The sequence below is a fragment of the Xenopus tropicalis genome, chromosome 2 (genome assembly GCF_000004195.4).
Source record: "Xenopus tropicalis strain Nigerian chromosome 2, UCB_Xtro_10.0, whole genome shotgun sequence".
Taxonomy (NCBI): domain Eukaryota; kingdom Metazoa; phylum Chordata; class Amphibia; order Anura; family Pipidae; genus Xenopus; species Xenopus tropicalis.
The window spans coordinates 157,698,115-157,712,677 of NC_030678.2; the positions used below are offsets into that span (position 1 = coordinate 157,698,115).

At 42.4% G+C, this 14,563-nt stretch overlaps 1 protein-coding gene across 1 annotated transcript in view; it reads left to right on the forward strand.

Moving 5' to 3' along the window:
• The window catches only part of micu2 (mitochondrial calcium uptake 2), a 154,879-nt gene extending 142,572 nt beyond the window's left edge, over nt 1-12,307 (forward strand). Inside the window, exons 9-12 of the mRNA XM_002940749.5 lie at nt 6,305-6,476; nt 7,871-7,979; nt 8,934-9,091; nt 11,300-12,307. Of these exons, the coding sequence (XP_002940795.2) occupies nt 6,305-6,476; nt 7,871-7,979; nt 8,934-9,091; nt 11,300-11,407 (547 nt within the window). The 3' untranslated portion in view covers nt 11,408-12,307. The remainder of the gene's footprint in view (nt 1-6,304; nt 6,477-7,870; nt 7,980-8,933; nt 9,092-11,299) is intronic.
• Nucleotides 12,308-14,563: the final 2,256 nt, after the last annotated feature.

The window sequence follows — 14,563 nt, forward strand, 5'->3', positions numbered from 1 at the left end:
CTGAATCCTGTTTTGACCTATTGATAGAAGTATGCACCTCATTCAGCCAGACACTGCCAAAGGCTTTGTCTGCCACACAGATAGAAGCCTCTTATCACAATCAGACTCCCACATCTTACTTTTAAGGTTCCTGGGCTAAGTGCAGAGTCTCGTTTAGCTCATTATTCAACAACGTCAGTTTTTTTTTTATTTTCTATTTTATTCTTCTCTGAGCTGGAATGTGTGTTTTATCACTGCCTGTCCTGTAGGCTGCCATTGGCATTTACTTAAAGTAATACTGTCATGGGAAAACATGTTTTTTACAAAACCCATCAGTTAATAGAGCTTCTCCAGCAGAATCCTGCACTGTAATCAGTTTTTCAAAAACGCAAACAGATTCTTTTATATTTAATTTTAGCCATATTCTTCATTTCCCAGGGTGCCACAGCCATGTGACCTGTGCTCTGATAAACTTCAGTGGCACTTTACTGCTGAGCTGCAAGTTGGAGTGATATCAACCCCCTCCCAGCAGCCGATCAGCAGAACAATGGGAAGGGAGCAAGATAGCAGCTCCCAGTAGATATCAGAATAGCACTCAATAGTAAGAAATCCAAGTCCGGCTTGGGACTCCTCCAGTTACATGGGAGTAGGAGAGACCATAGGTTACCTGAAAGCAGTTCTAATGTGTAGTGCTGGCTCCTTCTGAAAGCTCAGACTCGGGCACAATGCAATGGTTTGAAATCCTGGCAGGGGAGGAGGGACTAAAACTTCTCCACAGCTTACAGACAGCATGCAGGAACTACATAACCCACAATGCATGTGCATAACGTGTGCATGGAATTGTGGGATTGGGAGGATGCAGGCTGAGGATAGGTGACTACTGTTACATTTCATTGGAATCTCAAAGTAGTCAGCCAGATCAGCAGGGGGCGGGGCTTAGGGGACTGTTCAAAACCATATTATTATATTAAAAATCATGAAAAGGCTGCATATTACTTAATTTATGTAAATTGCAAAGTTGTTTGAAATTGTGTTTACTTTTCAGAAAGCTTAAGTTGTGTTTGGGAGGAGTTCCCCTTTACTTTGGAAAGACCAACAGCAGAGAGAGCAGATAATCCTTGAGCTAACAGCGCTGACAGGTTCAGAAAGCTCTGTACACAGAGGAGAATAGACGATAAGTGCCTACATCAGTGCAGGATGAGGGTGACTGGGAGATGTAAATAGCCATATAGAAGGAAACCTGGCAGTTTTACTGTCCTGTATATCTCTAGGGTAGCTCTCCATAGGATTGTGACATTGCACTAATATATACAATAATATTTCCACTCAGGCCCCATACAGCGTGCAGCTGTACAGAATCCCACCAAGGCACCCTTTTGTCATTGGATAGGCACATGTGGTACAGATGGGCATTCAGTGATTCTGAGACTATTGTAAGGTTTGGGAGTGTTTTTAGTCAAAGAAGCTTCAGGTTTTGGGTTTGCCCATAGAGAATCAAGACCCTGGTAGAGAAGCACCCAAACGTGGCATTGCAGCTTTATCAGGTACTCAATGGGAATCTTTCTGATACTAGTGGCGACCCAATCCTGGGGGCGAAATTACCAAACAAGCAGATCTATTCATGTATGGGTAAGCAGTGGCAGGAGATCTCAGCCTGAAGGCTAATAAGGGGGAGATGAAGGCGCACCTCTAGCTATCTAACTACATCTAAAAACTCCAGTGTGAAAGTCGCTTAAACTTGGGATTGGCGCTGGTGTAGATATGCTGGCAGAGAGTACCCCTTGGGTGACATGGCCCTTAGTGCTGGGCGAGGGTGCGGTTCCCACGTTTGATTTCCCTTCTCACCTCCCTTCTTGGTTTCTATGATCTTTCTTTTCAGTTTCCTTTCCTACAGGATGTATAAAAAAAGCTATGATTAATAATACATAAATGCTAAAGGCCCTGAGCGAATACACAGTTACCTGTACCCCTGTAGATAAAGGTACATCAAACACTGGTTCAGCAGGACATTAATTGCCTGCAGTAAATCTTCACTAGCGGGAAGGGGGGAGCTAATCTCCCCGAAATGTGTTCACACCAGCAAGAATGTGAATTGCCTGTGGGATGGCATTTGCCTCACGAGGGCAACTTCGGAAAACCAAAGCGACACATAAACCTTCCTGCAGGTGATTCACATTCTTGCTGGTGTGAAGGCATTTGGGGAGATTAGTCACTGGCGGTAGCAAATATTTATCGTGGGTGACTAATCTCCCGGGGTGCCAGTGCCCTTAAAGGGCCAGTCGATCTTGTCATCATGGGAAAACAATGTTGCACTTTTCATATGTATGGGGAAGGGGGGATAAAGGCAGGTTAAACGGCAGGCGTGGGATAAGGGCAGTGCAAACACTATGCTACATAAGAAATGATTGGCTCACTTTCTCTCAGATCTGAACTTTGTATGTTGTTGTAGTACAATATGCGGCACCCCCTATAGGTTCTGTAATGGCGGGATGAGTGGCTGTGACCTGTACTTTACACAGTGACAGAAGCTTGAATACTGGTACGTGCAGCAAGTACACAATAATGCACCATAGGCACTGGCAGGGAGTTGGAGTCACTTATGGCCCATACAGGGGGCACTTACACTGTGGCACTGGCACAAAGAGTTAATCCTTGGGTGCAAGGAGCAGGGCAGGGTGTAACAGGGCAGTTTTGGTCTGGCTATGGGCAGGCAAATATGGGCTGTCAGCTCAGTAGTTGGCAGCTTATTGGCTCATGTATGAGGCCACACTGATGGCCACCCCGGCTTGTTAGATATAAATCAGGAAGTCTGGACTTCCATCGGCCAACTTGAGATTTCTTTCTAAAACCCCAGCGCCCCATATGTGTTAGCAATCTCTCTGATCACCCAATGGTATTAATGTATAATTAGGTTTTTCACCTCTATTTCTGTCTTACATATTTCAGTTTAGAGCCTGACCTGGCAGCAGTTCATCCTGCAAACCTTAAGTCTGAGGACACCCTTCATCCCGATCCCTTCCTCCCCCTCTTAAATCCCTAATTGCACTGATTTCGACATCTTGAAAGAGAGAATGTTGCCCGCAGGGGTGGAGTGTTCATATTGTTACATTCTGCGAGCATACACTATATCAGGGACATGTTCTTTGTTCAAGCGCTGACCATGAATAATTCATTTAATCAGCTAATTTAGGGCTTATAAGCATAGTGCCAAAGTGTGATGGGCGCGTGCCAGTTTCGCTAACTTTTAATAAGTACGTACGAATCCTGCCTCTTCTCATTAAACTTTCACTAACATTCCTGGTACCGTATTGTGTTACACTGCATTCCCTTTGCATTATTGCACGGCATTAGGTAAGGTTGGAAACAATTCATGGGACTGGGATTTCCAGCTGGATTGGCACGGATATGAATTTTCCTTTTCCATACATGAAGGAATATAATAAATATAGGAGAAAAGTTAAAGAGAAACTGTACATATTTATTACTTTCATCTATCTGTCTAACTATCGCCATCTATCTGTCTGTCTATCTATCTATCTATCTGGGCCACTCCTGCCATAAGGGCCAGTGGCGCACTGTGAAAAAACCCAGTTGGCCGTGGCCCTCATGGGTGCCATGGCCCCGCCAACCCAGGCCTGCTCCTTCCACCAACTGCAGGTGCTTGACGTTGCAACTGGGGTAAAGGACCCCAAGGCAGCAGTTCCGATGGGCCCCAGACAGCGCAATAGTGCTCCCAGCACTCTTTGGACTCTTTGGACTCGCTCTGACGCTGAAGTGCAGAATGGCCAAGGGGGGGCGGCGTCGAGGCTGCTGTCTCAGGCGGCAGCAGCCCAAGAAACTCTATCTATCTCTCTGTCTGTCTTATCCTAAGCTGAATAAGGCAAACACATTGGCAGTTATCATGGCAGTTTTGAGAGAATTGCCCCATATTATCTGCCCATGTCTACTCAGTGTAAGACATATGCTTGCAGTTTTGTTTCCCCTTAATTTCCGTGATAGAGCTACTGGCTCAGTTTGCAATTGCCTAAGTTGCCATTGTCTGTCAGGCTATCTGCCCACAACCATCCTTATCACTCCTTAAAGCCAAAATCCAGAAAAGGGGGCCTTGCTAATAATATATAGGGTTTTAATGGAACCCTCCATTGCCTGGAACTTTGGTGCCACATCAGTTTTATAATGTAAGGTTTCCCCCTACCGGGCTGGGGATTCAAAATAGGCCCTGGCATTTCAAGTACACAGAGGCCCAAACAGACCAATAAATAGTGAGTGTCTATGGCACCTTACAGCATCCCCTCTGGCATTTGCCTGAACCCACAGATTGCCAGTCCGGGCCTGTCCCCTGCCCTTACACCATTGGCCAGCCCAGGCACCACACTTGTGAAGTGGAGCGAAATATGGTGGAGCAAAAGGTGGAACTTATTGGCCTAGGTGTCTCTATAAATCCCTTACCACCACCATGGTACTTTCTCTCCACTGCTTTGGGCCACATTAGAGCACTCTGGGTGTCGATTCTATACATTCAAATGAAGCAGGGAAGTTGGGTTTTGGGGGACGTTAATGACAGCGGGAGTTGACATGGAGAGGTAGGTAGTGCAAGCACTGATTGTGTTGCTCTCTGCATAAAGCTAAATAAAATTGATTGCAGCTTTTTTTGGTACAAATTCACTTGAAATAGAAAGAGTAAAAGATAATGTACACATTACAGTTGTATAATGCTGTGCAGCTCTCACCGTAGGAGGGTTTCTTCTCAAGCACTTTCCTTGGAGTTCACGTGTGGTAGAACTATAGTGGCCCCTAGTGGTGTTCCTGTCAAACTATAACTTTTTATTTGTGTTACTTGGAGTTGAAATAATGAGTACTAATCTCCAAAACCGACCCTAGCAACAATTGTGGGGTAATAATAAATATGTGTATTGTGTACTGAGCATTATTATGAACTTGTATTCATAAAGCGCCAATATATTCCACAGAGCTGTACATATATACATTAAGCATACAGATTCCATACAAAAATACAGCTGATTACCAATACAAGAGGTACGGAGGGCCCTGCTCTGTACTGATATACAGTATGGAATATAAAATAGGAGCAACCGAAACCCCATATATTTGTTACAAGGGGCAGTGTATGCTGCATGGGTTTTACAGGTATAGGACCAGTTATCCAGAATGCTCAGGACCTGGGGTTTTCCGGATAAGGGATCTTTCTGTAATTTAAACCATTTAAATATTGAATAAACCCAATAGGATTGTTCTGCCCCCAATAAGGGGTAATTATATCTTAGTTGGGATCAATTACAGGTACTGTTTTATTATTACAGAGAAAAGGGAATCATTTAACCATTAAATAAACCCAATAGGGCTGTTCTGCCCCCAATAAGGGGTAATTATATCTTAGTTTGGATCAAGTACAAGGTACTGTTTTATTATTACAGAGAAAAGGGAATCATTTAACCATGAAATAAACCCAATAGGGCTGTTCTGCCCCCAATAAGGGGTAATTATATCTTAGTTGGGATCAAGTACAGGTACTGTTTTATTATTACAGAGAAAAGGGAATCATTTTGTAAAATTAGAATGATTTGATTATAATGGAGTCTATGGGAGATGGCCTTTCCGTAATTTGGAACTTTCTGGATAATGGGTTTTCCGGGTAAGGGATCCCCTACCTGTACCACTATCGGATGCGTTATCTGGAAATCTGTTATCCAGAAAGTTCCCATTTTAAGCAAATAATTATAATTTTTAAAAATGATTTCCTTTTTCTCTGTAATAATAATACAAAAGTATCTTAATCCTAACTAAGCTATAATTAATTCTTATTGGCGGCAAAACAATCCTTTTAGGTTTAATTACTGTTTAAATAATTTTATAGCAGACATAAGGTATGGAGATAAAGAAAACTCCAGCTCCTAAGCATTCTGGATTACAGGTCCCACACCTGCATATATTTCTTTTTTGAGACATGGGCCTAGCCATAGCATCTCATATGGCAACATACAAATCTTTCCAGCAGTGAAGGAAAGCAATATGGCAGCCCCAGTCAGACATATAAATTGTATATATGCTGCTTATTAAGGGAAAAGGAAACATCAACCTATTTCTCCGCTCTGATAAACCTGCTAATGTACGAGGACTGAGCAGCGCCAATTTATTCTCCTGTTTTGTAAATACAGTTTATAAAACAGATAAGTATTTTGCAAAAGTGCATTTTTTTGCCGAGTTTTAGCTGCAGCTGAATAATAAAAATGTTTTATTGCAATTCCATCGCTACATTCCTGCCACTTTATATCTGATTCATATTCTTTTCTCCTGGGGGCTTTAGATTTATGGAAAATTTACAAACAGAAGTACAAGAAATGGAATTTATTCAGTTCTCCAAAGGCCTGAACTTTATGAGGAAAGAAGACTTTGCCGAGTGGCTGCTTTTCTTCACGGACGAGGAGAACAATGACGTGTACTGGCAGAACGTGCAGGCTCGGATCCCTCCCGGGGAGGTGGGTGCCCCGGTCTCTATGCGCTGCGCCATTTCAGCTGAACAAAACAGTAGGCTAATAGGTGTTGCACCCTATATACTGGCTTCTGTACTTGCCCAAGGCAGCCCTTTAGCCCATGATCTGTTCCTCCAAACTGACCCTTAGTAGCTCCCCATCCCTGCTCATGCTCTGGGCTGCTCTCACTTACCTTAGGGACCCACTCCCAATATACAGTATTTATATTTTGTAATACAAGGCAGATAAGTCATTTAGATAGGATGCGCAGTGTCACTGACACTCAAAAGATGACCCAGCAAGATCAGAATATGAGAAGCCCAGTGGCTAAATTTGAAGGAATAGATAAAAAATGTCAACCAGCGCCAACCCTGAACCAACCCAAACCTTTCCTGGCCATGCCCACAGCCAACCTGTCCATCTCTGATGTCACTGAAGGGGTGGGGCAGAGCAGGCATGAATATATAAAGAACTGGGAAAAGTTGGATGTAAAGGTGGCCATACAGGCTAAGATCCGCTCGCTTGGGAAAGGTCACCAAGCAAGCAGATCTTCCATCTAGGGGTGGGCGATATTGGGCTAATTTGGTCGTTTAGCCCTTTGGGCAATCGATTGAATTCCGCTGGTTCAGGGACCGCAGCAATGAGCCAATGCAGTCCCTGATCCGACCAAAAATCAAACCTGCCCGATTTCAGGCCAGATGTCAGTCGGGCAGGCCTGTCATTCCTGCCCCTACACGGGCTGATAAGCTGCCGAATCAGTCTAAGGGACCAATATTGGCAGCTACAATCGGCCCGTGTATGGGGACCTTTAGATATTCGCTTGGGACACGGTGATGGGTTTGGGGAGCATCTGGGTTGGCAGTGTATTTGGCCCATGTATTTGATCCATTAGCTGCTGAACTCATAATCTACTGTCACACTTCTAATATCTAAAGATCTGGGAACTTCATGATTTATTTTTATAAACTGTAAAGGAGACTTTGAAAGGTTCCATTATGCATCCACAGTCCATCTAATTCCATGAATGGCTCCCTTACACATATTGTAGGTGCCTGGGTATATTCTGTAGGGTTGGGCTGCTCATTGGTTAGAAACAGCTTTTACTTGCTCTTAGATTTGCTATGGGGAGTTTCTGAAGTCCTTAAGTTCACCAACCAGTTGCTATTAAGGGCTACTAGGAGCTGAAATGGACAATGCTGATCATTTACTGACAATTGTCTCTACATGTGTTTTAGCAGAGACAATTCTCAGTATTGTCCATGGCAGGGTATTTTCTGGCCTTTAGTAGCAGTGACCAGTAGCTGCTACTAAGTAGCTCAGTGTGTCTTCACACATATGTGCCTTGTCCTGTGTGGCCTTACCCCAATCTAGGCTGAACTGACGGCTGTGTTTGATTGCAGAGTATCAGTATGGATGAATTCAAGAGTTTCTATCAGTTTATGAACAACCTTGAAGACTTCTCCATAACAATGAAACTGTTCAGTAGTGCAAACAGAGCTATAAAGATGGGTAAGTGGTGATAGTAACTGGCCCCTTTTTATAACAACCCCACTTGAAGGGCTAAAAGTCTTTATTTTTAGTGTTACGTCATTGTAAACCAGGGATTCTCAACCTTACTGAATAGGGACCCATTTTTGGATGCCGACCTGTAAAGTGGATCTCCAGGTTCCCCTGGCAAAATTATTTCAACTACAGAATATTTAAAACTGTTGACAAACACTTGGGCTCATTTATTAACACTGGGCAAATTTACACCAGGGCAGTAGCCAATGGCGACCATCACATTTTCGCTTTTATTGTTTCACTTTCATCTGACTGAAAAGCGCTAATAATGTATTGGTTGCTGTAGGTTACTGCCCAAGGGCAAATTAGCCCAGTATTGATAAATGAGACCCATTGTTAATGTATAATGCTTCTTTAACCATTTTACTAAGCATAAATATGGCCTTTTTGTAGGCCATGGGTTGGTGGGTTTGGGCCGTGGGTGGGGGTCTAAACTCCTTCCTAGGCCCCTCCCACAGCATCAGTGCACTCCATTGGTGTCAGAAAGGGTATGATGGGCCTTCATGGGACCATCTAGATGTCTCTTCACTATAAATGGGGCATCATGGTTTAAATGACGATACCCTGCTACAGTTTTTTACTTCTATTTTGTGTGTATGTGTGGGACCATTATTAAACAGAGAGGTCCAGGAACCTTCTTCTATTCTTCAGCGGAATAAGTATCAATATTACTGTATAATCTGTTGGGACTGCATGGCCTCGTATATTTAGCCATGGATCTGTTCCTGCTAAGCAATCATTCATTGACAGAAACCCATTGCACTGCATCTATTAATGTCTAGAACACACATGAATCCGCCCTATTTTTTCAGTTTTCTAATTATGTGTGTGGTTCCGTATACAATAAAGACAATATTATTTATTGACCAGCATCTGATTTTGTGTTGCTTCCCTTATTAGCTGAATTCAAGAGAGCGGTGAAAGTGGCCACGGGCCAAGAGTTATCAAACAACGTGTTGGATACTGTCTTCAAGATCTTTGACCTCGATGGGGACAACTGTTTAAGCCACGGGGAGTTTTTAGGTGTTCTAAGGAACAGGCTTCACCGGGGCTTAAAGGTAATAACTCTATACTAAGAATAATACAGATAAGGTAATACAGATTGCAGTTACTATAAAGTGGGGTGTAATCTAGAGGGATGTTCCATGCAGAATGGCTGCACATGAGGCTCAACTGACTGCTCGATACGCACCCTTTCTGTGCTTGAGTTGCAGATATATGCACAACTGCACAAACTGATCAATGGAAATAGTTCCATACTCTCTGGAGAATGGGGAGTGAAGCAGTTAATTTGCTTCTCCTTATCACAAAGGCCAGTCACGAGGAGGCATCACAAGGGCATTGTCAGCAGCAGAGCCATCCCTGCACCCCTGCAGTTGTCTGATTTCATCAGCTGCCAAACAAGCCCTTGATTCTTGTTACCGAATCGTTCTTATTCTTTGTAATTACAGAAGGAAGAATGATAAAATCAGTAGAAATGAGTATAACCTTGGATAGGTCGTGGTTCCCTAGTCTTTACAGATCTGCTAATTGACTTTCTTATAATTAGCCCATACTCCTCTAGATCGCTCCCTGTGGAATGTAGAAAGACTTAAGAAAAAAAGAGACTTATTGAGGACAAAAAAAACTTCCTTTCTGTTTTCTTTTACACTCGGTTACACCACTATTTCTGCTCATAACCAGGTACTAATGTGCCTACATAGTGGTACTCAGAGCACCGAGTCTGTGTATGGGAAAATATTTACTGTCCCTCACAGGCTTGTGTTTTAGGCTCCTGTACTAGCACAAGGCCAGGGCCGGAACTAGGGGAAGGCAGAAGAGGCACGTGCCTTGGGGGCAATGATGAGGGGGAACCAGGCACGTACCTCTTCTACTCCCCTACTCTGTGCCCTCGTCCCACTACTGCTGGAGGGGGGGTAGTGATTTGTGTGGTGGGTGAGGTAGCTGGCTGGCTAGGCTCGGCACTGCCCAAGGCACCCACTGCCCTTTAGCAGGGAAGATCTGTGCCCCAAAGATGCCCCAGTACCCCCCATCTTCTTTTCTGCTGATTCCCTGCCCATACTCTGTGCTGCTCTCACTTACCTGAGCTTAGGGGCCCACTCACAATATACTGTATTTCATTCAAATTCACATTTCATTTTAGCATAGAAACCAGTTTTTTTCTGCATCACAATCACTTTCTGCCAGTGTTTGGCTCATTTATGATGCTGCCTGACTTTAGCTATTGGCAGGACACTGAGCACGTGCAGTACCACTGCTGCACAAAAGATGGCATTACAAGATTAAACGCAGTGCGGACAGTAGTGATCAGTGAATCCCATTTAACTTTGCCGAAAATGTCGTAAAACAGCAAAAAGTTTTAAGACACATTGAAGTCAATGGGCATTGTTTTCCGCATGACTTTTTTTTTTTTTTTTTTTACTGCACTAGAACTGTTTTTCACCTATTGGAGACTGTGTATTTTTGTGCTGCGCATCCTGGCGAAAAATTTCACTCATCACTAGTGGAAAGCTGTGAAGGCATGGAACATTACTGTTGTAAGGCTACCAAAGCCATGACCGGAACTAGAAATGAAATACAGAATTTATAGCCAAACTCTTTTTTTTTATGCTTCTAAGTTTCCTGTAAAGGAGATATATAGCATAACTAAATATAAATAGATATATGGTGCTCCCTATAGATCCTCTCTGATCTCTTTGTGTTTCAAATGAGGGGTGGGTATCTTCCAAGATCCCTTTCCCTGCCAGAAGCACAGTAGGAGGGGAATAGCCAATCACAGCCCTGCAGGCACACAAGCAAAGACAGGCTTCAGTCCCCTATCAGGTCAGCGTAGCTGCTGATTGGTTCCTATCCTACAATGCAGTGTGCTGAGTGCCAGCGGCCCCACTGTACAGCCTGGGAGGCAAAAGAAAGTAGAAAGGATGGGTGGGACTAAGGGTTTTTGCAGAAATTTTCAGTAAATCAGCCCAAAATACAACTTTTTCTCAGCAAATTCCTTCTGTATTTGGATGAGTATAATGCACCGGCACATTCTTGTTTGTTATATAATATTAAATGAAAAATATTAATATATAAATAAATATCAATATAAATAGAAGTATTTAAATACATATATACGTAAATACAAAAATATTAAACGTTTTTAGAAAGGATGGTGAATCCAGATTAGGTGCTTTTGTGCAGTTTGTAATCTTAAAGGGATTAATATCCCGTGAGCGCTGTTGTATTTGCTTCTCATTCTAAACATAAACCCCTTGTTGTTCCAGCACGTGCCCCAGCAGCAAGGCGTGCACGGATACTGGAAATGTGTCAAAAGGGAAACCATTAAGGGAGCCAATGAGGTCTGGAAACAAACTGGGAAAAGTCCATTCTAACGTCTCTCCCAAAGCTTCGCTCTGTGTCTGTGCTGGTTGTGGGTTCATTGTGGTGTGGAGTCTCCATGTATTTCTGTTTACGTATATATCTGGGAATGTTTACAGCAATCTAACAGCGTGCATCTCATGTTATATCTTATATATATATATGTGTGTGTGTGTGTGTAAGTTATACAAGGATCGGCCTTGCTGCTCTGCGCCAGGGAAGGCCCCAGAGGCTGCTCCCTATCAGGATTAGCAGGGTGCTGTGTTGCACATATTCAACATTATATAGAATGTAGAACACTCAGAGGTGCAGCAGCTGCAGAATCAGCACCAATTGTATCATTTCTACTTCTGTCCCCATAAAGTCACCGTCAGTCCTGCTCAGCTGGGTACCGGGCTCTGCTGGCACGTGCTGCTGCCTTCGTTCCATATCTTTCCATGCACGTTGGTTCATGTTAGCGCCGTGCTTACTGTGCAGCCTGTTATGTTAGAGGTTGGGGTTGTTACGCTAGCAAAGCAAATGCACAGCTTCAGGCCCCACCACTCCTCACTTCTTATATAGGGGACACTATGGTGGGCTATGGCATAGAATTCACCTCCCAAACACCTACCTACAGCTTCCAGCTACAACTGGATTTTTATTTTACCTATCCCTAGTTTCTCTGTTCTTCCGCCTATAAAAATGGGCAATGAACTGCTGCAAATAGGCTTTAGGCAAAGCATTCATTCATTCATACTGTAAATGTAATGCGTGTCCCCTTGTATCTTGTCTTGGAGTCTCTGGCGAGTAACTGCCGACACAAAGGGACCAGCAGCTCTAGTATAAGGATTATGTGAAGCTATATGTAATAAAAAACAGGAGCAGTAACCCATAGCAACCAATAATACATTTGCTTTTAAACAGATGACCAGTAAATGCTACCTGCTGACTGGTTGCTATGGGTTACTGCTCCTGGGCAAACATAGTGAATTTTATTACATAACCCCCAGTGTATCTAGTTCCATGTACTCACAGTTTGATCTTCATTTTCTCCAAGCACTGAGCTCTGCACCTTCTGTTCCATAGATGTTCCAAGGAATGTTGGTTTTGTTTGGCTTTACAAATGGCTTTGGTGACTAATTATTCTGTTGTTTTTATATTATATGGGTGTCTTTTTAACAAATTTAAGCAAAAGACTCCATCAGCAAATGAATGTCTATTTTCTACTTATATCTGTAAAATATATTATTTTTCACTAAAGGTTAATTCAATAAAATATGAATAATTATACTTTGTGTCGTTTTATACCTTGGGGTTGCCAGGTGTCAGTGGGAGGCACATAGATACATTAGGTGGCGCTAGTGAAGCACAGGCCCAAACTGAATGGGGAGGGGGAAATCTTATTTTGGAGAAAAGAAAGAAAAATACTCTTTATTTTAAAGAAAGCCTATTTAAAAAAAAAAGAAAGGGTTTGCCAAGAAGAAATTTTCATGGTTTAATGAATATGAGAACTAAATGCATATTTCTTGCAAAGTCGCATACAAGAGCGTCAGTGGTGTGCTCTTCTATCATATACCGGTACGGGACCTGTTATCCAGAATACACAGGACCTGGGGTTTTCTTGATAAGAGGGCTTTCCATAATTTGGTTCTTAATAATTTTTCTACTTAAAAATCATTGAAATGTAAAATAAACCAAGGATTGTTTTGTCTCCAATAAGGATTGATTTTAATTACGTTGGGATCAAGTACAGGTACTGTTTTATTATTACAGAGAAAAGGGAATCATTTAACCATTAAATAAACCCAATAGGGCTGTTCTGCCCCCAATAAGGGGTAATTATATCTTAGTTGGTATCAAGTACAGGTACTGTTTTATTATTACAGAGAAAAGGGAATCATTTAACCATTAAATAAATCCAATAGGGCTGTTCTGCCCCCAATAAGGGGTAATTATATCTTAGTTAGGATCAAGTACAGGTACTGTTTTATTATTACAGAGAAAAGGGAATCATTTAACCATTAAATAAACCCAATAGGATTGTTCTGGCCCCAATAAGGGGTAATTATATCTTAGTTGGGATCAAGTACAGGTACTGTTTTATTATTACAGAGAAAAGGGAATCATTTAACCATTAAATAAACCCAATAGGATTGTTCTGGCCCCAATAAGGGGTAATTATATCTTAGTTGGGAGCAAGTACAAGGTACTGTTTTATTATTAGAGAAAAAAGGGAATACTTTAAAAAAAAGAAAAGTATTTGTTAAAATAGTATGTATGGGAGATGGGCTTCCCATAATTCAGAGATTTCTAGCTAACATGTTTCCAGATAATGGATCCCATAGCTGTATAACCTATACAAAAACTATTTCATCTCCCTGACCAAACTCCTCTATTTGATTAGGGCCACAGATCACAGCTAATGTTTACTATACATGCTGCTGAGCTGGAATCCTAGGACTAGAATATGATGGAATTAATTATGTTCCCTTATACAAATAAGTCAAAAGGGATTCTGGGAACAAATTCCTTAAGGCTGTTAGAAAAATCCCATTTACAAGGGTTTATCCTATACAGTGATGTTTATATCAAAGTGAGGTTTGTAAGTCTGGGGTATAGGTTAGAGCAGTGATCCCCAACCAGTGGCTCAGGGGCAACATGTTGCTCCCCAACCCCTTGGATGTTGCTCTCAGTGCCCCCAAACCAGGGAGTTATTTTTGAATTCCTGACTTGGGGGCAAGTTTTGGTTGAAAAAAACAAGATTTACTCCCAATAAAGCCCCTGTAAGCTGATAGTGTGCATAGAGGCTGCCTAATAGCCAATCACAGCCCTTATTTGGCTCCTCCATGAACTTTTATGATGCTTGTGTTGCTCCCCAAGTCTTTTTACATTTGATTGTGGCTCACTAGTAAGAAAAGTTGGGGTTTAGAAAGGTTGGGTTAGATATTTTTGGCTGGTTCTTTTGCTTTAAAGCTATAACTGTACTGTTTGATTGTGCCACTAGAGGGCATCAGTGCACCATTTTAGTTTGGGTTGACAGTATGTTGGTGCTGTATGTGGATCTGAGCGGTCATCACACTCTAATCCTTAGGCTAGAGATCTAATAAGAGCAAAATGATGTGCAAGCTGGAATTCTTGGCTGTACCTGTGCTGTGGGGTGAGAGATCACATAGTAAAGCTTATTAACTGCC